This window comes from Pipistrellus kuhlii, unplaced genomic scaffold (genome assembly GCF_014108245.1).
Source record: "Pipistrellus kuhlii isolate mPipKuh1 unplaced genomic scaffold, mPipKuh1.p scaffold_m20_p_116, whole genome shotgun sequence".
Classification (NCBI taxonomy): Eukaryota; Metazoa; Chordata; class Mammalia; order Chiroptera; family Vespertilionidae; genus Pipistrellus; species Pipistrellus kuhlii.
The window spans coordinates 331,039-354,454 of NW_023425423.1; the positions used below are offsets into that span (position 1 = coordinate 331,039).

At 43.2% G+C, this 23,416-nt stretch overlaps 1 protein-coding gene across 14 annotated transcripts in view; it reads left to right on the forward strand.

Moving 5' to 3' along the window:
- Positions 1 to 23,416, forward strand: part of LMBR1 (limb development membrane protein 1) — a 137,385-nt gene that overhangs the window by 21,281 nt on the left and 92,688 nt on the right. For 11 of the 14 annotated variants that reach the window (XR_004987040.2, XM_045579808.1, XM_045579809.1 and 8 more), the window contains one exon: positions 3,690 to 3,829. The exons of 2 other annotated variants lie outside the window; for them this stretch is intronic. Coding sequence is in view for 11 of the 12 variants with exons in the window: in XM_045579808.1 (XP_045435764.1) it covers positions 3,690 to 3,829 (140 nt within the window). In the remaining variant the exon portion in view is untranslated. Of the gene's footprint in view, positions 1 to 3,689; positions 3,830 to 23,416 lie in introns of those variants that run through there. One more of the 14 variants, XM_045579815.1, reaches the window with a different exon arrangement.

A 23,416-nucleotide genomic window follows, 5' to 3' on the forward strand; every position in this document is an offset into this window, starting at 1 on the left:
CGCCTGCACAGAGGGGGCTCCAGGGTGACTCCAGCGCTGCCAGCACAGAACCCCTCCTGCGCCTCCCCCCTTGCTCTAGAGCCCACCTTCACGCTCTCTTTGCTCCTCGGGGCCTTTATTCTGCCCTCCTTGTGCCCCCAGGTTAACTCCCGCTGCCCTCCCCAACCAGAATTCCACTTGCTGACAGCGACCCTCTGCCTGGTACTGGGCTGGAATGGAAGTGGTCAATATAAAATACATGCCTAACTGGCAAACAGAAACAGCCTGTGAGGAGAGGGCCTCGCATGTGTCTCACCCTGGAGGGTGGCCAGAGTGGGCTTAGGGTTTGAGAGCAGGGAGGAAAAGTCCCTGCAGAGGGGATCCTGGCATGTAGGGAGGGTGTCTATGCAGGATGGCAGAGCCCTCGAGGCATGGCCTGGAATGGGTGTGACAGTTCAGGTGGGGAGGGCACAGGGCAGGAAGGTCCAAAATGGGGGGTCACCTGAGCAGCTGGCACGTCTGCATAGGATGGGAGTCAGTGTGATGGGACACTGATCGCAGAGGTGGGGCCTGTCCGTTAGCGATGACAGGAACCAGTCCCAGTCGGGGGACAACGAAGGAGAACATTGAGTTGGCGCAGTGGAGGTGGCGGTATCACTGTGGACTCATGGTTTTCAGAGTTACTGGGTCACTGCAGATGTGCATGTGGGTGCGTGCATCTACACACAGTACCAGTGCACCCAGGGTTGGCCTGCCACTGAGCCTGGGGACGCAGCACCCAAGAGCAGTGAGTGCCTCTGAGTACAGCTTTCAGGACAGGAACGCGGCCCGGACGCACTGGCCGCAGGTGTGCCAAAGGATGAGGGCACGTGTCAGAAAGACTCAGGCCCGCAGGGGCTTTCTCGCCAAACCAGGGCGAGTCTGTTCATCACAGTAATGGGTGTAATGGATCCTGCACGGGTGAAATAGGAGCCTGAGTGCCCGTGGCTGTCACCAGAGGGATACGTTGTTTGACCAGGAACAGGACATGCTCTTGGTTTCCTTAGCTTCCCACACAGTGCTTATGATGAAGGGGAGGAGTAACTTCATACGGAGAGTCCTGGCAGACACCACCTGGACCAGTGATGAGAGGATGTGACCAGTATGGGGTGGGCAGAGTCAAGGCCATCGGAGGGCCATCGGAAAAGTTCAGGGGTGGTTGTGACATTTGTCTCATGGACATGGTGCCTGCAAGTGTCCAAGCTGAACTTGTTCCTCCCCTGTAGCCTCCTCCATCAACGGCTGATCAGCGAGACTGTCCATGTCCTCAGGCTAAAAGCCAGGAAGGTTTGTGACCCCTCTCGCCCCACATAGGCACTGTGGTCCTGTCCACGGAGCCCTTCCGTGCGGAAAGGGCGTTTCTGAAACCATCCATCACTTCCCAGGGCACTTTCCTGCAGTTCCCACGTGGCAGGGCCTCGCCTTAGGGACCCTGCGCCGGCACCTACCTTCTTCCCATCAGCTTTTTAAAAAATATATCTTATTGACTTTTTACAGAGAGGAAGGGAGAGGGATAGAGAGTTAGAAACATCGATGAGAGAGAAACATGGATTAGCTGCCTCCTGCACATCCCCCACTGGGGATGTGCCCACAACCAAGGTACATGCCCTTGACCTGAATTGAACCTGGGACCTTACAGTCCGTAGGCTGACGCTCTATCCACTGAGCCAAACCAGTTAGAGCTTTTTTTTTTTTTTTTTTTTTTAATAAATAAATAAATAAAATAAAAATAAAATTGATTGCAGAGGAAGGGAGAGGGAGAGATTGAAACATTAATGATGAGAGAGAATCATTGATCACCTGACCCTGGGGATCGAGCCTACAACCTGACTAGGAATCAAACCATGACTTCCTGGATCATAGGTTGATGCTCAACCACGGAGCCACTCCAGCGGGTCCCATCAGCTTCTCAGGGGCAGCTCTCCTCCTAGCTCCCCAGGGAGTTCGGGAGGATGCTGCGGTCTTTTGGGCCTCTCCAGGCCAGCGCCAGCTCTGGGAATGTAGTGGGCTGCAGTCTTGGGGAAAGAGCTGCGGCCCAGTCGCCGTGCCCGTGTGATCAGGGTTTCCTGGGGTTCTGTGACTTCAGATACTCAGTTTGTTTGCCTGCGGAAGCGTGGACAGGTCTGGGCTTTGATTTGGAAATTGTGGCTGGCCTTCATTGCTGGGTCTGTGGTCCGAGTGTCGTGGAAGCCAAGAATGGGAGAAGGGAAATGCTGAGGGATGTATAGGGCGACTCTGGGGACAGTGGCCTTGGCCTGGAGCCACAGAACCCACTGACGTGTGGGGCACAAGGAGGTGAGGTGACTGACTGGGGACCATGGGGCGGAGTGCGGTGTGGAAAAGCCTCGGTGGCTGTGCAGCACCTGGTGCTGTTTTCACTTCCAGCTTTGAAAGAGGTGATGGAAGTCAATAGGATGCTTCCTCCCTGGCTAGAGGACAAGACTGACGGCCTCGCTCAAGGCCACTCGCCGTCACTGCTGCAGTGGGCAGTGGCCCAGGTGAGGGCTTGTCTCCTGCTCTGACTGGGAAACATGTCCTGTTAGCAGAGCCTTCAAGGACGTCTGCTGGAGCTGGTTTGGATTGTGCTTTGTTGTGCATCACGTGGTCTCATGCAAATCCATCAGTGACTGAACAGGTTCCTGGTGGGTAGGCTCTTAAGCAGGAAACACTTCTGTGGGCCACCAGAAGGTGGCATTGCTGCCAAGTGACTCCATCAGATGTGGATTTGGAGCATTTAGTGTGATGATTTTCCTTACATTTTCACATTCTTCCTATGCTTTCTTTAATGGGCTGACTATTAAATTAAGTTTCCCTCTCTAATGTTGGTGAGACTCCTATTTTGTTTGCTATTTGAAATAATCTTAAAAAATAGCTATAAAATTTAAATGTTGCAGATGTAGGACTGAGAGTGAGAGCCTTTGAAAACCACCCTCTTCTCCTCCTCCCCAGCTTCGATATGTGCTGTGCTAGTGTTTCTATCTCTATTTTTCTGTGTGTGTATATATATGTGCCTTTTTTTGCGGGGAGGGTCATGCTTTCTATTTATCACCTGTCTTTCCTACAATTTGTGTTCCTGACTTGTTTTAGACACCTTTCTAAATTAGTACATATTAGAGATATCTTATTTTTAAAAATGACAAAGTAGTGTTTTAAATACTGTTTAATGATCCCTTCTGTTTTTTAGTACAATTTATTTACACTTTACCCATTTTAAGGGGTAGCAGACCAGTGGCTTTGTAAGCGTTCCCCTGAAATACGAGTTTTTCATACTGCATTCACATGTATTTTTTCACCTAAAATAGCTGTTGCCTTGCTTTTATCATAGATTGCCAAAGCTATTAATGAAATACAATGTGAAATGAACACTCACATATAAAGGAGGAGAGAGCCTACGGTTCATTCTCTGAGTGTGAGGCCTCTACTTTCAGTACATGTGTCCTCTGGGGCCTCCTCTTTAGATCCACCAATCCCTGCAGAGGGAGGCGTTCTAGAATTGATTTAGCTTAACTCCTAGGATAGCACATGTGTCATTTGTCTTTCATTTGCATAGATTTCATGAAATTCTCCCATAATTTTTTTTAGATAAAAAATTCAGAATTTTTATTCACTTTGAATGACGGCCGCATTCCCTGCTTCCCCGATGGCTGGTGACATCTTCTCTTCTCTTCCAGGTTGTTTCTGTGCACGTTCACACTCGCAGTGTCCGCGGGGGCTGTGCTGCTCTTACCCTTCTCCATCATCAGCAACGAAATCCTCCTTTCCTTTCCTCACAGCTACTACATTCAGTGGCTCAATGGCTCCCTGATCCATGGTTAGTATGTCTGGCTTAATCACAATTAATGTTTTAATTTACTACCGCACTGTATTTTTAGGTTTTCCTTTTCATAGTTTCTTCATAATTTGCATCTTTGATAAATCACTTGAGCCCTTAATAAAATCAGAAAACCAGATTTTATTCACCTCCCTTTTCCTGTTAGTTGTGAAAGGCTTATCTTTTTTACTTACTCAAGGAGTAGTTTAATACTGACCAGGATTCTGATAAGTACATTTTAATTTAAATATTTAGCAAGAGAATTTTGATTTTATCTGAACATGCCAGAAGAACTCAAGCTCCATTGACGACCTGGAAAAGGAGCCATAGTTTCCATTGTATTTATTTGCTATTAGTTTCTCTAGCCATTTCAAAATGGGTGGTAGAAGGGGAAACTTTTTATCAAGTACAAACTTTAAAGTTGATGTGGTTTTAAAAAAAATAATGAGTTATGTAGGCAACATGGTATATTACTTTGAAGCCAAAAAAATCTGCATTCCAATCTTAGCTCTGCCATTTTCTAGACATTTTTAGTGAGGTAGGGCATTTTAATTTGTAATACACTGTATATCTAGAAAGGTCTAATGTATATATTTTTATATGTTTCATAGTCTCTTGCTCATTTTTTTTTCTATTTTAAACTATGTGATCTCTATGTGTCAAACACAGCTTTTTATCTGATTTTTATAAATATGTTTTTGTAGTTATTTTGCTTTTGAATTTTTTTTTTTTTAATTTATATAAGTTTTACATTTTTATGCTGTACGGTCTTTTTCTTCCTTTGGATTCTCTAATGGTTTTTGTGTTTATTTATTTATTTATTTATTTATTTATTTTTTTTTTTTTACGGGGCAAACAAATCTCTTTTTACCACAGATTTTGACAGTTTTCCGCCTAAAGAATCACAGGAGGATGGGATTTAGTCGTTTTGCCCCACCCTCCTCAACTTAGAGTTTTTTAAGAAAAAAAAATAAATCTCAAGACTTTCCGGCCGGCGCGCTGCGCTGCCGCCTCCTCCCAGGAGCCCCGGTGGCCTCCATGGTTTTTGTGTTTAGAAGATCCCTCCCCTTTGTAAGTTGTGACAAATACTTCCTTTTTCTCAGTTGGAGTGTTGTCCTGTACAGCAAAAGGGTTGTGGGTTTGATTCCTGAGTGGGTGTGTACAGGAGGCAATTGATTGATATTTCTCTCTCACATTGGTGTTTCTCTCGCTTTCTCTTACTCTCTATCTCTCTCATCAATAAACATATCCTCTGTGAGGATTAAAAAATTTAAAAAAATGGTTTTGTTTGCATTTAACTATTTAATTCATCTGGAGTTTATACATATACCTTTTCTCTTACTCCTTTGTGTGTGTTTAAATAAATACATGTTTGCTGTAGAAGATTTGGAAAACAGCATTTATAGGGAAGAAAATCACTTTTCTTCATAGTCCAGTACGGTGGGAAGTCCTGTGGACTCTGTGGCCTGCAGCTCTCAGCTGTGGATTTGCCACTGACGGAGGCGCCCGCGGGGCCTGCCACCTGCTTTGTGCCCTTCCCGCCCAGGCTGCGTGTCACTTAGGGCCAATTATGATCATGGCTCTTCCAGGGTTTTAAGTAGAGAGCTATAATTTGTCATCTTTATAAGTAAATGTTTGCCCTTAAATTTATGCAGTCCACTTTCCAGGTAAGCATACGTTACAGGTTTTTAAAAAGAAATTTCCTCTTTATCCTTCAGAAAAAACTATGAATTTTGCAGGCGGCTTCATCCTGACCAGTAAATTTATATTTCTTTAGTTACTAGTGCGGGTGGACATTTATAAAGCACATTTATAGGTCATACTTTTTAGTAAATTGCCTCCCTGTGTTCTTTGCCTATTTTTGCAGTGTTTTTATTTTAAGTAATTAGTTGTCTATCAGGTTAATTGCAAACATTTTCCTCCCAATTGTCTTTTAATATTGCATAAGCTGTTTTTTTGATCTAAGAATTTAAAATTCATTCTAATTGCATATTTTAACCTGGCCTCATGGTCACTGTCATGCTTGAAACTAGAAACAATGGAGTTGTTGACATCTGAGGACCAGGTGAATTTAGTCAGGTTAAAACTGATTATTAAGTGAATAAAAAAATTAGTCTAGTTTTCAATTAGCAGTTGAAAAACTCAAATAAGGAAAATAAGGTGTTTACTGAAATGGACACAGAGTAAGTCTGTTACTCTGCACGGCAGGAAGCAGCCTGGCAGCCATGGCTGCGGTTCCTGAGTGACAGAGCTGTTCGTGATGAGCAGACACCTTGGTGACAGAGAATCCACAGAGCGTTCTTGTGTGTGTTGTCCATCATGCTTGGAGAAGAAGGGAGTGCTCCCCTCGGCCTTTCTGTGAGTGTGTGCGCATTGTGCTTGCTGCCCTGGGGCTGGGTTTCACGGGCAGTGAGGTGTCTAAGGCTTGGCTGATGGTGTGACAGTGGATTTACCTTTGTTTTCGGTTTTACTCGTAGAAATGGCATACTGTACTAATGACCTTCATTTACTCTGAATCAGGGCTATTTCTTTGTTCTGTTTATGGACAAAGTAAGAGCTACCAACACATGTCCTATATATTGGGTATAAGAGGCCTTAACCTTGAAAGTGACATTTTTTTGTATTGGTTGTCTTTCTCATTATGATGTAAGGGTGTAAGCTCAGGGACATTATTTTGTTTTTAAACCAGGGCCTCGGACAGTGCTTTCCACGGAGTGGTTGCCCAGTAAACATACACTGAAGGAATACACTAAATAAGAAAAAGAACATTAATGTGCAGTAAACACATGAGCTGAAAGTTGGGGAGTAAGGAAGAAGCATCTAAATGATGGTATCGCTTCTAAATCGTCGGGGGACAGTCTAGGAGGCCTGGTTGCAGCCCTGAGCCCAGGAGGCTTTTATGACCCTGGTCTTCCTTGTACTGCGATTCTTTGCTCGATCTGTGTCCTCTGTTGCATGTAGTGAATCTCCTGAACTTCCCTCCCTCTTTGTCTTCTGAACTGGGCGCTTTCTGTAAGCTGTGGCTGACATCCGAAGGAATGCTCACTAGCCCCTCAGGTTGTCTTGAGGCTGAAGAGCTGTCAGTCTGAGATGCATGCTTCTCGGCTTCTCAGCAATGATCCCCATGAACAAGGCCACCCTGTTGTGAAGCAGCGCAGGAGAGCCGGTGGCGCGGGGGAGCCGGTGGCGCGGGAGAACTGATGGTGCCGTCTAGTCCGGTTGGAAGGCCTGAGAACCAGGGGATCTGGGGGAGTCAGTTTTACTCTGAGTCTGAGGGCCAGAGAAGACCAGCGTCTGAGCTGGAAGACAGGCAGAAAGAAAGAGTTCCCATTCCTTGGCCTCTTGTTCTGTTCTGGCTTTCCATGGATTGGCGGGCCCGCCACATGGAGGGGCGGGGGCAGCCTGCTTTCTCAGGCTACCAGTACAGACGCGGATCTTTTAGAAACACCCTCGCAGGAAGACTCAGAAATAACGTTTGATCAAATATCTGGGTGCCCTGCAGCCCCATCAAATTGGCATTTAAAATTAACCCTCACAGGTCTGCCCTTTGTTACCAATTTTCCAGTCACCTTCTTTCCAAGATCCTGACCATCCAGCCGACCTATTGGCTGCAGCCATGACACAGCCTATAGCCATACACCCGGCCCGTCTCCTTCCAAGCAAAGGAACGACCAGGTGCACTGCTTGAGGTCCACCCCCGGGAGGACTTCCTGAGCGCTGCCTCTCCGAGGTGTCCTTAGAAGCAGTGCCTCCCTGTCTGCCTGCCCACGCCTTCTCCCCTGGCAGCTGACTGAGGGGCCCTTCCCACGAGGCAGGATGCAGGCGGGAGAGAAGGATGGAGACCATGGCGTTTGGGCCAGTTCCTCACCTAGCTCACTGGTGCCTGTCAGGCCTCATTACATAGGCGCCACTTCTGTTTGAGGGCGGGGGCTGCCATGCATGCCCCGCTTTGTGCCTGGTGGGTCAGTTGACACCCTGTTCACACCGAGCAGGGAGGTCACCTGGGAAACCTCAGGCAAGTGTTCAGTCTCTGTGGAGGCCCAGGGGCTGCAAGAGCTGTTTCTCAGATGGAAGGTAGTGATCCACACAGGAGAGAGGGCTTCACTCCAAAATCCTATGGGCCTGACGGTGCTTCACCCACTGGTGCTTCGCCCTCTGTGCTGTCCAAGGCTCCACACAGCACCCATGTCTGCCTTGACACTCCAAGCACAGGGGCCCGCTGGCTCATGGGGCCCGCCGCAGAGCTTCCTCTGGTGTTGGCTCCACTTGCAGCCTTGCTGGCCGCAGGAAAAGGCCGAGGAACAACCCAAGTGAGGAATGTTACCTCCAAGATCCACAGAGGCCATCGGCATGTGGGCTAGTTTTGGTGGTAGGAGGGTCAGGTGCAGCAACATCTCCTTCTCCCGGGAAGGGCTGCCTCAGGGTGCCCAGACCCTGACGCCACATCACTGAGGTAGAAGGCGCTGAGTTTGTTGGATTTCTTTCCCACCTCTGACACACAGGTGTGTTGCCCACGCATCGAGAGCGGTTGCTGATTCTTGCTCACCAGGTCCAGTCAGCATGGTGTTATCTGTGTAATGGGCCTGGATGATGGGTGTGGAAGGAAAGGTGATCAGATCCCTACAAACTGCATTGTGACTCAGGCCTGTAGCGCTGTGGGCCCCGAGGTGGGCACACTGTCTGGAGGCCTTAGGGACAGCGCCGGAGAAAAGGAGCCACAGTAGTACAAACGAGGCCTGTGTGAATTTTCTTAGGCAATGACACCATGTCTGGTACAGCAGCTGCAGTAGGCGGCCGTGGCCTGACCAAGCTTACGATGACCTGCTGTCCCTCCCCAAGGCCCACCTGTCTCGGGGTCTTTCACATCCCCAGGGCACCGATTGCTGTGTGCTTTCCTTCCTGGTTGGAGGCAGTCGCCTCACTCCCCAGCCAGGGAAAGTGTGGGGTTCTGCCCACTGCTAGTGTGGCCAGTTCTGCATCCAAAACTGGGATATGACCACAGAATGGGCTCAGGGACCCACTGTGGACCTGTGAGATCTCAGATAAAATTCCCTAAGTCCCCAGTTCGACTGGGGCCACAGAGATGTGGGTCTCCTGGAATTAGTATCAGCTCAGAGCCAATGTTCAGTAGCCCCGGAAAGTGTGACTTTTCCCTTCACCCAGTGTGGTTATGTCATCCATGTTCTTTTGCCAGTTATTTACCATGAATGACAGGTGGAGGGTTTTCTTGAATTGTTACTTGTCTTTTTTTTGTTAAAACTTTTATGAATTTATGAAAATTCTTTTAAAAAATATATTTTATTGATTTTTTTTACAGAGAGGAAGAGAGAGGGATAGAAGTTAGAAACATTGATGAGAGAAACATCGATTAGCTGCCTCTTGCACACCCCCTACCGGGGATGTGCAGCAACCACGGTACATGCCCTTGCCCAGAATCAAACCTGGGACTCTTCAGTCGGCAGACTGACGCTCTATCTACTGAGCCAAACCGGTTTCAGCTGAAAATTCTTTTGAGAGCTCAGAATATGTGTTAAAATGTCAATCTCCCGTGGAGCACCAGTTCCAGTGCTTTGACACTGAAAATGCTCAATAATGATTCATTGATCGAATGAGTAAAAGTTACTAATTGTATCATTAGGAATACTTGGTAAGAGTGAACTTAATTTGAAAAGAAATTTAATAGTTAATCCTATAAATTTAATCCTATAAAATTGCCAATATATATGTTTTTGGTTGATTGTGCCTTTAATGTGTAAATCACAAATGCTTCAGTATGTATAAGTAAACTTCCCTTGGTTAAATACACTGGATTTTGGACATACGGGGTTGAGGTGTTACATGTTAATCAGATGACCTTGGGATGATACTTCCCTTCTCTGGGCCAGAATTTATAACATAAAAAAGTAAGATGTTAATCTTAGTTCTAAATCTCTGCATTGTGAAGCAAGATGTATCTCTTTCTGTAAGAAGAAAATCATTAGAATAGTTTGAAGCATGTGATACAGGGGTGGTGCTGAGGCTGGAGTGAGGCAGGATGGTGGGCCTCTGGCAGCCAAGGTCTTTGCTGCTTGGCAGCACGATGCTGTAGGGCTAGTCCCATTGTTGTCTCAGTTTGGGCCATGACATGCCAGCAACTGCAGTTTATGGTGGGATGGTACAGGGGAGTAGAGATGACAGATTAAAATGGTAGCTAAACCTTACATAGTTACTTTTATTGGTATATATCAATAGTAAACAGTAAAATTGGGCAGAAAAAAGAAAGTATACATTTGTATTCACTTTCTGTATCTTGTATGTTAAATATTAAGAAAAATAAGAAACTTTTCAGTTCCATAAATTGAAAAATGATGACATAACTGTTTATGGATTTTCCTTTGGGTGATGAAAACATTTGGAACTAGATAGAGGTGGTGGCTGCACAACATTGTCAATGCACTAAATGCCACTGAATTGTTCTTTTAAAGTGCTAATCCTATTAAATAAAAGCCTAATATGCTAAGTGTTTAGTCATCCAATTGTCCAACCAATCAAAGTGTACTATGCTAATGATATTCTAAGCCACTTAACCACTTACTATGATGTGCACTGACCACCAAAGGGCAGACACTCCAATAGGTAGGTTAGCTTGCTGCTGGGGTCTGGCCAATAGGGACTGAGCTCTCCTGCGGTGCTTCCCCAGCTGGCCAATCTCCTGTGCCCCTGCCCACCCCTGATTGTGTACCAGTGGGGTCCCTTGGTCTGGCCTGCACCCTCTCACAATCCGGGACTCCTCAGGGGATGTTGGACTGGGCCTCTAGTTTTATATAATGTGAGTTTAAAATTAAAATAAAACCCAAATGATGACACATCCTAAAGATAGGAGAATGGTGGTATTAAAATTGCAGCTCTAAAGTCAGGAAATAATTCTTTAATTATTGAAGCATTTTCCCCTGAGGGGTTCAGTTTTTGCTAAGCTATTCATTCTTTCTTGTGACCAGGGAGAAACAGACTTATAATGTGATTGCCCAGTTTGACTAATCTTTGTGAGGTACATGTTTTGATTTATCAACAGGAATAGACAGTAGCTCTTTTGGGCATCCTGAAGGACAGTATAAAATACACTTTTGTTTTATCCATTTTCACATTCCACAGAAGATTTAAAAAAAATCCATGCTTTTATTTATTTATTTATTTAAATATATTTTTATTGATTTCAGAGAGGAAGGGAGAGGGGAAGAGAGAGATAGAAACATCAGTGATGAGAGAGAATAATTGATTGGCTGTCTCCTGCATGGCCCCACTGGGGATCGAACTTGCTACCTGGGCATGTGCCCTTGATCAGAATCAAACCTGGGACCCTTCAGTCTGCAGGCTGACACTCTATTCACTGAGCCAAACCAGCTAGGCAAAAAAAAATCCATACTTTTAGAATCTATTTATACTTATGTATAAATATTAAAAGTCAGCCAATTTAATATACCTTTGTTAGTTAAATGTTACCAATAGTTCCTATTAACTAATTAAATTTTGGTAGGTCCGAACAATGGAGTACTTTTTTTGGCCGGGATAGATGATGATGTAGATGAGTATTTATTGATACCAAAAGATGTTGAAAAAGTGTTTTTCTCTGGCTGGTAGGATAATATGATAAAAAGTTTTAATTTGGTATTTACATTGAGTAATGTTTCTACAGTGGGCATGTGTTGCTTCTTTAGTATAAGAAAAATGCTATCTATATATATAAAATCCTACTATGCAAATAGATGGAATGAGGAACAACCAAACTGGTCGCTATGACATGCGCTGATCACCATGGGGCATGTACTGAACATGGTGGGCATTGGCAGCAGGAGGCAACAGAGTGAGGAACATGGCGGGCGTTGGCCACTGTGGGATGATGGAACTGGTAAGCGGGGCCCCAGACCAAAGTGGGGTGCTGGTCGCTGTCATTGGGATGAGCTTCTGGTAGTTACTGAAAATTCTTTGCTCCGTGTGCCATAGTCCTGCCCAGCACTCACACCTGCTGCCAGCAGTGGCCCCAAACACTTGGCACTGTCAACCGGTGCGAGCAGCTGCTGCCAGCCCGGATGCCCTGAGGGCTTCTCCACCTCCCCCTGCTCCTGAGAGGCAATCAGGGCAGGAGCTGCCATTCGCACTCACTGCCCGTACTGGACTCGCTCATACCGCTGCTGGCCCTGGCCCCAATCGCTCCACGCCGTCAGCAGGCAGAGTGGGGCCAGCATTGGGGGTGGAGATGCCAGCAGACTGGACTGGGGGCCAGGTTGGGACACAGAGGATGGGCCCGAGACCTGCCCCGGTGCCCACCGAAGCCTGCCGCCCACAGTTCCTTTCAGGGTGCATGAATTGGTACACTGGGACCCTAATATTAATATAAAAAATTTCACAGCTCATTGCTAAAATTGTTCTTTATTTGTTGTTTTCAAGCAAATAAACAGAATCTATTCTAGTTCTGAAGTTCTCACAATACTGACTCTTTAAACATTTACTTGTCTTTTAAAGCTTATGCTTGCTTGGTAGAATTTAAAAAATTACCTTAGTCCCTTTTTGACAATTCCACTGAAATATTTGTTTTAACTTAGTTTTGTCATTTTGGAAATTATTGACAAAGGCTGAACTCAGATTCGTTTTCTTGTTTAAGTTTGTTGAGTTTTCCATGTGATGAAAGGTGGGAGCTTAGTGCTCACAGTGTAGTATTATATGTTATCTTCTGACTCCAGCAGGTGGAGCTAGAAGTTAACACATCCTGTGGTGATCTGGCATTCTGTCAGATGCGGTTTAGTTTGGCTTTAAACTAAGTGTTTGGGGATTATTAAATAATCTTTGTTTAAATTCAGATACTTCTTTCAGGGATAGGCATTGGCTGTCTTTCAAATACGTTGTCATTGATACTGATTTAGACAAACTATGAGGATTCTGAATTTTTAAGATTCTACTACTGTATTGGAGCATGTAGTTTTAACTTTGTGAAGTGGGGAAACTTGACTAATTTTTCTTTTTATCTCCAAGTTGATATGTAATAAAATAAAGGCAGTGGTAGCATGTTATGTTTATTAGCCCTAATTTTTAATTTAGCAATGCTTTATCAAATTATAGGCTATTCTTAGGAACTTTATGTGTGTATATCTGACGTACGTTTGTAAGATGCTGGGAATTTACTAAATTTAGGCAATAGTTAAGAATATAATTACTACTTGGGAATGTATGATAGATCTATTATTTTTCTGCATTTTAGATCTCACAGTAACTTTAGCTTTCTATATGTGAAACTGATAATTAAGTTAGCATAAGTTAAGTCTAAAACATTCACATTTATTTACTCTTGTTACTCTTTAATTTTTTGCATTTAATTATTTGGACTTTGAAAAAGCTTTTTATGTGGATGATTAGGTAGGATAAAACCATCAACTCTCAAATTCTTAGTGTGAATATTTCTTGCAAAAATAAATGCAGTCATGCACAGCTTAACGGCTGGGATATGTTCTGAAAAATGCATCCTTAGGCGTTTTTGTTGTTGTGTGAACATAGCATGGCTCTGCACAAACCTGGACAGTGCAGCCCACTGCACATGGCACGGCACAGTGCTCCAGGCTGTCCGCCTGTCGGCCTGTCGCTGTGCAAATGATGTGAGACTGGAGCAGGCCTGAGAGAAAGGACGCCATTAGGAGACACAATCAGATAAACACGAGGTGTGCGAGGCTGCCACAGGCCTAACACAGCTATTTACAGCGGACTTTCTATTTACATGTAGAAAGAGTGCATCCTAAAATAACATTAGAAGCATAGAACATACGTGAAGTGGTACTTACTATTACCAAGTACTCTATGCATTGTACATGATGGTATTTGCTGCACTGGGATACAACTGGTGGAGATTGCGAGAAATGTTGTGACGTTATGATTCCTGCGAGGTTGCTGGGTGATAGGAGTTTCTACAATAGTTCCATGACCATGCATGGCCTACTGTGTATGTACGATCACTGACCAGTTCTTTGAGATGTGGGCTGGGCGGCACAGGCAGGGTCTAGATCAAGCATGTCAAACTCACAAGCTGGCAGGCCGCATGCCTAGGCTGCGAGTTTGAGACGCTTGATCTAGATTATATCCCTTCTGAGAGCCAGCAGTCATGTTGACGCTCCGGATAAAGAACAGGTGAGGGGAAATAACATTTAAATTCTATATAATGTATATTTAAAGTTCCACAGTAAAGAAGGAACCCAATTTCCTGACAGGCTAAACCTTGTTGGTGTTCAGACCATGCTCATTGATGGCCTTTCTCCCTGGTCCAGCAGACTTTCTGCTTGTTAGCATCCATGGGAGCAGATGTCTTTGTGTCGCCGTTCATAACTGCTTTGTTTTTTGTGCGCTGACTAGTCAGAGGAGGTGCTTTTACTGCTGTGTGAGCTTTTGCCCCAGGCAGAGTTTTATATTTTAACTTTTGACTTCCAGAGAAGAATTTGAATTTATAGTTTTCACGGCATGAAAGTGGCATGTATGATCAGAAAGATAAATTCTGGACGCCTATATGTTTGTAGATTACTAATAATAAAGAGCCTCCTTTTTTGCTGTGCCTGACAGTTGATTATTTCAAATTGCAAAAACTAAATGAAATCTCCACCCCCAGTTATTGAGCAGCGTGGACTCTAAGCATCAAGGGTTTGCATTTCTGGTTGGACCTTGTTGGGAGCAGTCGTTGGAGCTCCCTGCCATGTGCTGACATGCTACCTCACTCAGGCCGGATTCGAGCTATGCAGTGGGGAGACCAGTGAATTGTGTGGGCCGTTTGCTGAGGGCCCCAGCATGCCCAGCTCCTCAGTTCTGCTGCCCTCTGCCCTTTGGCATAGGGATATGGAGAATTTTGAGTTTCACAGTGGGGTTTAAATATATGTTTCATGATTTTTAAGGATTTTTGTGCCATAAAGAAAACAGAATATGTGGAAGAACAGGATGAAAAAAAAAATATTGATAATTTTACTATGTTCACATACCGTGTTTCCCCGAAAATAAGACATCCTCCGAAAATAAGACCTAGCGCATGGAAAGATAAGACATCCCCTGAAAATAAGACCTAGCGCATGGAAAGATAAGACATCCCCTGAAAATAAGACCTAGCGCAACTTTGGGAGAAAAAATTAATATAAGACACTGTCTTATTTTCGGGGAAACAGGGTAGTTAATAGATTGGTGTCTTTCTTTGAATTTTATTTTCTTTGCCAATTTTTGTCATTGTTTTTATATTTGCTAATGTCATGAGCATTAGGCTTTTATTGATAAATTTTTTTGGTGTAATTAATGATAACCTTTAGGGAAAAGGTTGGGAGCTAATTTTAGTTGTAACTGGCATCACTTTCTTGTCTTGATCTGACCTAATGCTGGTGGGCATTAGAATTTTTCAGTGTTTTGGCCACTCGCTGTGTGGAGACAGGGCGGGCTGGGACGCTGAAAGCATTTAACTCGGTGGTGCATCGTTTCTCTGTGTTCTTCATGAGAGCCCAGCGAGTTAGGGTACAGCCTATTTATACAGGAGGAGGCAGGGCCCACAGAGCTGACGGCTGCAGACCAACTGGTCAGACAAACGGACAGACAGTGCCGTCAGGACGGGAAGGTCGCTCAGTGTGAGCAGTGTGAGCGCCTTGTTCTGTTGGAGGACATATAGTACACAGTACAGACCTACATTAAGTGTTTTATTGACGTGGGATGTGTTTTACAAAGAGGTTTTGGTGTGTTAAGGTGTGGGTGTACGTGTGCACACAAATGACTCCACACACAGTGAAACCTGTAACCCCACTGATCCAAGAAGCTCTGCCAGCTCAATGTGCAGGAAAGCCCTGTGTGCAAGAAACTGCCAGGCCATGAAATCGGCCAGGACTATGATAAAGAGAATCTTGGAAGCATTCAGAGAAAAGGACATGTAAGTGCAGAGGACCAAGGATAAGAATTGGCATTTTTCTTTTGGGGAAGAAAGCCAGTCTATCTTAAACCTGCCAACCTAAGTCCAGTGAGAACACTTTTTTCAAGACAAAGGCAAGAAAAGGCAGTGTCAGAAATTCAGAAACTAGAGATTCATCACCAGCAAACTGTGCTCCAGGAAGCAGTGCTGCAGTAGCACGGAGGGAGGAGAGGAGTCGCTGCCCTACACCAGCATGCCATTTGCTGGTGTACATAGACGTTTTCCTTTGTCGTTTGTTTTATTCAAAGAAGATTGTTTGTTGAAATAAAAAATAGTAACAGTGTATTGTGAGTTGTATAACATGTGCAAATAAAACATGTAACCACAGCAGCACAGAGGCGGGAAGAAGGAAATGGAAATACGCTGGTACAGGTCTGTGCTGCCCACAAAGTGATACTATGGGAAGCACAGTGTGCTGAGTTAGAGGTGTGCACGATGACCCCCAGTTCCTGAAACAGCTCAGCAAGGAGGTGCAGTCAGAAAGCAAATAAAGGAAACAAAGTGGAGCATAGCAAAGAGCTAGTACAAAGGAACACAGAAAAGGAAGGAGAACGGAAGACAGAATAGTGGATGGATAGAAAACGGAGCAAGCTGATAGCCTTGAACCTGACCACATCAGTGGTCTGAACGCCCCAGTTAGAAGGCAGAGATGGACAGATTGATGAAAAGGAAGACACAAGTAAATGCTGCCTAAAAGAAATCACTTGAACTAGAAAGACACAAATAGGTTAACAACAATAGGAGAAAAAGGTATACCCTCCTAATGCTAGCAAAAAGAAAGCCAGAGTAGGTATATTATTAATATTAGCAGAAAAGAGTAAGGAATAAAGAAGAGAATTTCATAATGATGAAGGGGTCCATTCATCACAAGAACATGATAAACATTTATCTACCTAATAAACATTAAACATGTGAAGCAAAATTACAGAAATGAATGAGTTAATAGTCAACATCACACCTATATTCAGATATATCTGTATCCCCTTTTCAATAATTGACAGAACAAGTAGAAAGGAAAACTTAAGGAAATAGAAGACTTGAATAATACTCTTAACCAACTTGACCTAATTTATATTTATTAGCACTTTCTGCCCAACAGTAGTAGAACACATTATTTTCAAGTACACTCGGAGCATTTATTAAAACAGCCATACCCAATGGCATAAATAATCCATACTTTAGAAGGATTTAGATTTGTTCTCTGACAATGCTGAGACCAAATGGAAATCAGTGACACAGCATATCTGGAAAGTGCCTCAAGTCTTTGGTAACTAATTATCATACTTCCCAATAGCGTAAAGGTCAAAGAAGAAGTAAAAAAGGAAATTTGAAAGTACTTTGAACTGAATAAAAATGGAAAGAAATCATTTCAAAATGTTTACAGCACTGAAATGCGTGTTTTAGAAAAGAAAAAGGGCTCAAATTAGTTTCTACAGTTTCCACCTTAAGAAACTAGAAAAAGGATGCCGAAACCGGTTTGGCTCAATAGATAGAGCGTCGGCTTGGGGACTGAAAGGTCCCGGGTTTGATTCCGGTCAAGGGCATGTACCTTGGTTGCGGGCACATCCCCGGTGGGGGGTGTGCAGGGAGGCAGCTGATCGATGACACTCTCTCATCGATGTTTCTGACTCTCTATCTCTCTCCCTTCCTCTCTGTAAAAATCAATAAAATATATATTATAAAAAAAAAAAAAAAGAAACTAGAAAAAGGAGAGCAAGTGAATCCCAAAGGAAGAAGATGGGATATTAAAAAAGACAAGAGGAGAAATCAGTGAAATAAAAAACAGAAAATATAGAAAATAGAAGATCAATATCATTGAAAAGCAAAAATAATAAAAAGCGCCAATGATCAATATGAGGAACAAAAGAGGGTGACATCACTACACATCCTACAGCTATTGAAAGGATAATTAGTGCATATTATGAACATTGTTATTCCAGTAAATCCAACAATTTAGAGAAATGAAAAAATTCCTTGAACAAATAACCGAATTCCTTTTAGACATTGTAGAAATGCTACAAATATTTTCATAAATAAACTCTAGGACAAGAGGGCTTCACTGTCAGCCCTACCAAATATTTAAGGAAGAAATAATTTCAGTTCTACACAGACCTTTTCAGAAAATTGAAATTAACCAAAGATCTTATATGCATACTAGAGGCCCATTGCATGAAAGTCGTGCCCTGGAGAGGTGTCGCTTAGCCTGGTCTGCCCCTTCTCACAGTCTGGGAGCCCTAGGGGATGACCTACTGATGGCTTAGGCCCGTTCCCGTGGGAAGCTACTGGGCTAATCAGGGGAAGGCGCTGTCCCCATCACTCCACTGCTGTTATTACTGTTGGCCGCAGCAGCTGCAAAGCTAGAATCCCGGGCCTCGCAACCACTGTGGCTTTGTCTGGATTGAGGTCTGGAAGATGTCTACCCTTTTATTAGTATAGATATGCATAACCCCTGGACACACGGAAAAATGCAGTAATTTCCACCCAAGAAACTACAGCCTGGATACATGGAAAAATACAGTAATTTCCACCCAATTCCAGTTCTACACTGGAGAAAACAGGAAGAACAACATCTTAAGATGCCAAAAAAGAAGAAAGTCTTAAGAGGAAAACCAGCAAAATATTTAAAATACTGATTTCTTAATTTTGGGTTGGAAAAGTGGGGGTGGGGAGCATCTTATGTTTGGGGGGAGGGGTCAGGCTAGAAGGGGATCAATGGGGAAATTAAGAGTACATTTGTATTTCAATTATAAAGATAAACTTAAAAAAAGGAAGAAAAAGATAATGAGGGGACACTTTCTAACTCATTAGGCCAGTATTAGCCTGATGCCAAAACCAGGCAGACATTACATGAAAACTATAGAAGAATATCCCTTAGGAACATATATTCCTAAATTCTAAGCATAATAGCAAATCAAGTATAACAACATTTAAAAAGGAGAATAGATCATAACTTGTGAAAAAATCAGAGTATAATTTATCATACTCACATACTAAAACCGACATATGCTCATCACTGTTTATGTAGAAACATCATCTGATAAAATTCAGCATTCATTCCTGATAAAATCTCTCAGCTAGCTGGGCATGAAAGGGGATTTCCTCATTCTAATAAATAGCATCTAGGAAAACCCTCAGGTAACATCGTACTTAATAGGGAAAGACTGAATGCTTTTCCCCTGGGATCAGAAACAGCGAAGATGTCCCTTACCACTTCTACCCAACATCATTATGGGGAGTTTTAAAAAATAAAGAACACTCAGGTTAAAAAGGAAAACTGTTAACAGGTGTTATGTCCATATAGACATTCTGATGGGATTTATTTCTAAAAAGCTATTAGAACCAATAATTGAATTTTGCAAGGTTGCAGGATACAAGATTAACCCTTTGCACTCCGCTGTCCCTTCTCAGGGGACATTGCAGTTTATTAGTGATTACGGGGAATTGAGTTAATTCAACGCACGTTTCCGCTGTTAGCGTCGAGTAGCTGGTAGCCAATGTCCAGAATGGTTCGGAGTGCAAAGGGTTAATATATAAAACGCAATTGCATTTCTGTATGCTAGCAATGAAAAATTGGCAGTTGACTTAAAAACCAATGCCAGTTAAGTATAATGGCATAAAAAATATGAAATAGCTTAGCGGTATGCGGGTCTGCAAGATATAAACTGTGAACACCACTGAGAAATATTAAAGAGCACCACACTAAATGGAGAGATACACTGTTCATGGGTTAGAGGACAGTACACTTCTAATGTCTGTCCTCCTCAGACACAATCCTACTCAGAATCTCAGCAGATCTTTTTCTGTAGAAATTGACAAGCTGATCTAAGATTCATAAGGGAGTTCAAAGAACTTAAAATTGACAAAACAACTGTACTCAAAGTACTCAAAGACTAAAAGACTCTTTTAAAGCTGCAATAATTGAGACCACGTGGTGTCAGCATCAAGGTAGACAAATAGCTGAGTTCAGTTGAATTATAGAGTCCAGGAAAGGAACCATACATACATTGTCAATTTACTTTCAACAAAGGTGCAAACTGATTTGTTGGAAAAGGAGTGTTTGCCACAAATGGTGTCAGAACAACTGGATAATCATGCACAAAAATGATGAACTTTAATCCATACTGGATCTTCTACAAAATGCAGTTCAAGAGGATTATAGACCTGAATGTAAATCCTAATGTGGGAGCCCATGTAGGGAACCTTAGGAGGAAGCCTGTGGTACTGGACCAGGCTGTAGTTTCTTGGGTGGAAATTACTGTATTTTTCCATGTATAAGATGCTATTTTTTTCTAAAATCATTAGACTGAAAAGCGAGGGGCATCTTATACGTGGAAGTCAGCTAAGGAGGGAGCCATGCAGATGCGTAGCTGCCCAGACCTTGTCAAACAGGCTTCCTCCAGTCACGAGCCTTATTGTTACTGACATCAGCTGATGCTGTAATTGGAGGTGGAGGTGGAGAGTGTGCAGATGCAACAGGGACCGAGTATTTGGAGCCCATAAAGATGTCAGGATTAAAAAAGTAAATACCGGTAAATGATTGTCTTACTCTGCAAAATTCAAATCAAACTATGCAAAAGAGCATGGAGATAGAGCTGCAGAGAGACAGTTTGGACTTCCTCCCACTGAGTGTATGATACATGGAAAAATATGGTACCCTTCAAAGCAAAAAAGAGACTTAATAAACTGGACTTTATAAAGACAAAGAAATTTTGTTCTTTGAAATACTGTTAAGAGGATGGAAAGTCAATACACAGTCTGGAAGAAAATGCCTGTGGCTCACTTCCCTGACCCAGGACTTGTGTTCAGAGCAGATGACGAACTTGCCACCCTGTAACAGGTGAACAGACAAACCAGGAACAGTGGGCAGCAGATTCAAAGAGACATCACCAAAGACTATTAGCACGTGGCAAACAAGTTTACGAAGAGATGTCATAGCCTTACTTATTAGGGAAATGCCAATTGATGCAATAATGAGCTACCACTATACACTCACTAAAATGGGCAGAGACCAAGGAGACTGCTCACACCATATTTTGGCAAAATGCAACTGAAATTTGAACACTGCTGGTGTAAATGTAAAATTATATAACCACTTTGGAAAACTTTTCAGCAGTTTCTTAAAATGTTAAACATCCACCTGCTATGCAATCCAGCCACTTTCTGCCCACATATTTACCCCAAAGATATGAAAGCATATGTCCTTATAGAGTCCTGGGCATGGAGCCTGCAGCAGCTTTTGTGGTAAGAGCCACACATTAGCAACCATCAGGGAGAGTCTGCAGGTTAATGGTGCAGTGTGAGAGCTGGATTCCATGGATTGGTATGGAGGGGCCAATGTTGATACATGTCACAGTGTTGGAAAAGCACAGAAAGCTGTGCGAGGCGACAGGAGCCTGGTAAGACTATATCACACACACTGTGAATATAAAATTCTAAACTGTCTGGCTATTCTGAGCTTGGTGCGGATGTGGTGGCTTCCGGGAGGAGGGCTGGGAGGTTAGGTGGCAGTGATTATAAAGTGGGAGGAGGAAATAGGTGTGTGTGTGTTCATTATCTTGCTGATGGCGATGCTGTCACTGGTGAATACTTATGTCAACGTTTATGAAATTTTACACTTTCAGTATGTAGTTTATGTCAGTTATAACTTGGTGAATTGGTTAAAATTAGTATTTTTAATTTTTATCTGTGTTGTAATTCCTTTCATTGTGCATTGACAGTGGAGAATTATTCTTAATCTACCTTAGTTTGGCCTGTGAGCTTTTACTGAGAGGGTGTTTCCTAGTTTGTAGGCAGTGACTATAGGGTCAAGCCTCGGACTGACTGGTGGCAGGGCCACAAACAAGCCCCAGCCTGGAGGGCAGAGCCCTCTCAGCCTAATTAAGCTTGACCTTACAGTCCCCCCTAGTTCCTTCCTAGGTAGCTAATGGGCTGTGGGAGGTGCAGCAAGTGCCGCCAAAACAAGGTGAAACAAGAACATTGTAACCATGTTGACCACTTCCTTGTTTTGCTTTAACTATAAAATACAGCCTTGGTTTGCTGTGTCCTCATCCAGGCATGGGAGATCCACCGAGCCCCAGCTGTATTCTCTTCTCTGTCTTGGTGCCCACGTGGGGCCTGAGTGGGGCCTGAGTATGGGGAACTACAATTGCAAGGTAAAAGGACGCTCCAGTGAAACATGAGCAGAAAGCAAAAAGTAAAGTAAGGAGTGCAGGTTAGTAATAGCTTAATAGCTAGGCTAAAACATGGGGAAAAGGGATCTCTAAAACAATGCAAATTCTTAAATTTCTTAAGGCGTCAAAAGGTACTCTCTTAAATCAGGCTCAAGGAAAACGAGTGCCCTTGTCATCTTTAACTGTGTGGGCTCTTGTCTGAACTGGATTATGCCCACTTCGTATTGAGCATCAAAAGTCTGTAACACCTAAGGCCCGGATCCTCTGCCTCTAGTGAGGGAAGGCTCAACAGCTAGAGAAAACGGGCCCAACAGTCATCTTACAAAAGGACTCTTTAATGCTTTGTCTGAAAATTACCATATGACTCCTTGGGACAGGCAGATTTAGCAAAAATAACTTTATTTATTTATTTAAAAAAATATATTTTATTGATTTTCTGTAGAGAGGAAAGAAGAGGGATAGAGAGCTAGAAACATTGATGAGAGAGAAACATCGACCAGCTACCTCCTGCACACCCCCCACTGGGGATGTGCCCGCAACCAATGTACATGCCCTTTACTGGAATCGAACCTGGGACCTTTCAGTCCCCAGGCAGACGCTCTATTCACTGAGCCAAACCGGTTTCAGCTATTTTTATTTTTTATTGATTTTTCTACAGAGAGGAAGAGAGAGGAATAGAGAGTCAGGTGCGGTTGGGAGGAATTGTATGGTTGTGAAGGCACAGTGCATGGAGTGTGGAGGTTCATCTTTGAGAGGAATGGTTCTTGTGTTTTCTCTGGAGAGACTGGTGGTTCGGAGTGTATTGTGGTACTTATGTGTATTGCGTGTGGTGGAATTTCAACCTAGGATGTGGTATTTTGTTGGCCTACTTAGAGGATAAGAATTAATTCTATGGTCTGAACCAAATTTTTAATGCTGAGACCAGTTTGAATTTAGTTGATGTCTTTCAGAAATAACTATATAAAGTGTATAATATAATCTTTGGGTTATGTATATTTGGTAGTCTTTTCAAGTTAAATTTCAAGGCTTTAACCTAGAGATAGCTTTGGAACATTTCAAGGGCTCTGGAATGATTCAAGGATTTATTCTCTCCTCTTAAAAGAAATAGATTGGCCTAATTTATACTCGAAATCACGTGGGAAGCCTTATCAAATAAAAATTAACAACTATGTTCTATTTGAATACATATAAGCAATTGGTTCTAACAAAGTACACAATGAATACTGTTTCAAAGTAAATTTAAAAAGGAAAAATTTAAAAATCTCTTCCACTACTATTTACAAAGTAAACCAACAGTTATTATTCGGGCATTAAATCTCACCATTAATGAGACACCATGAAGAAAAAGAGAGTTACTTTTACTTGAGATGTATGCATTGCAGTATTGGCCAGCATGTCTCTCTCCTACTAGTTCTTCTGAAAAGCAACCAAGTTGTTGGTTCTGTTTAAAAGAAAGTAAGTTTTTAAAAC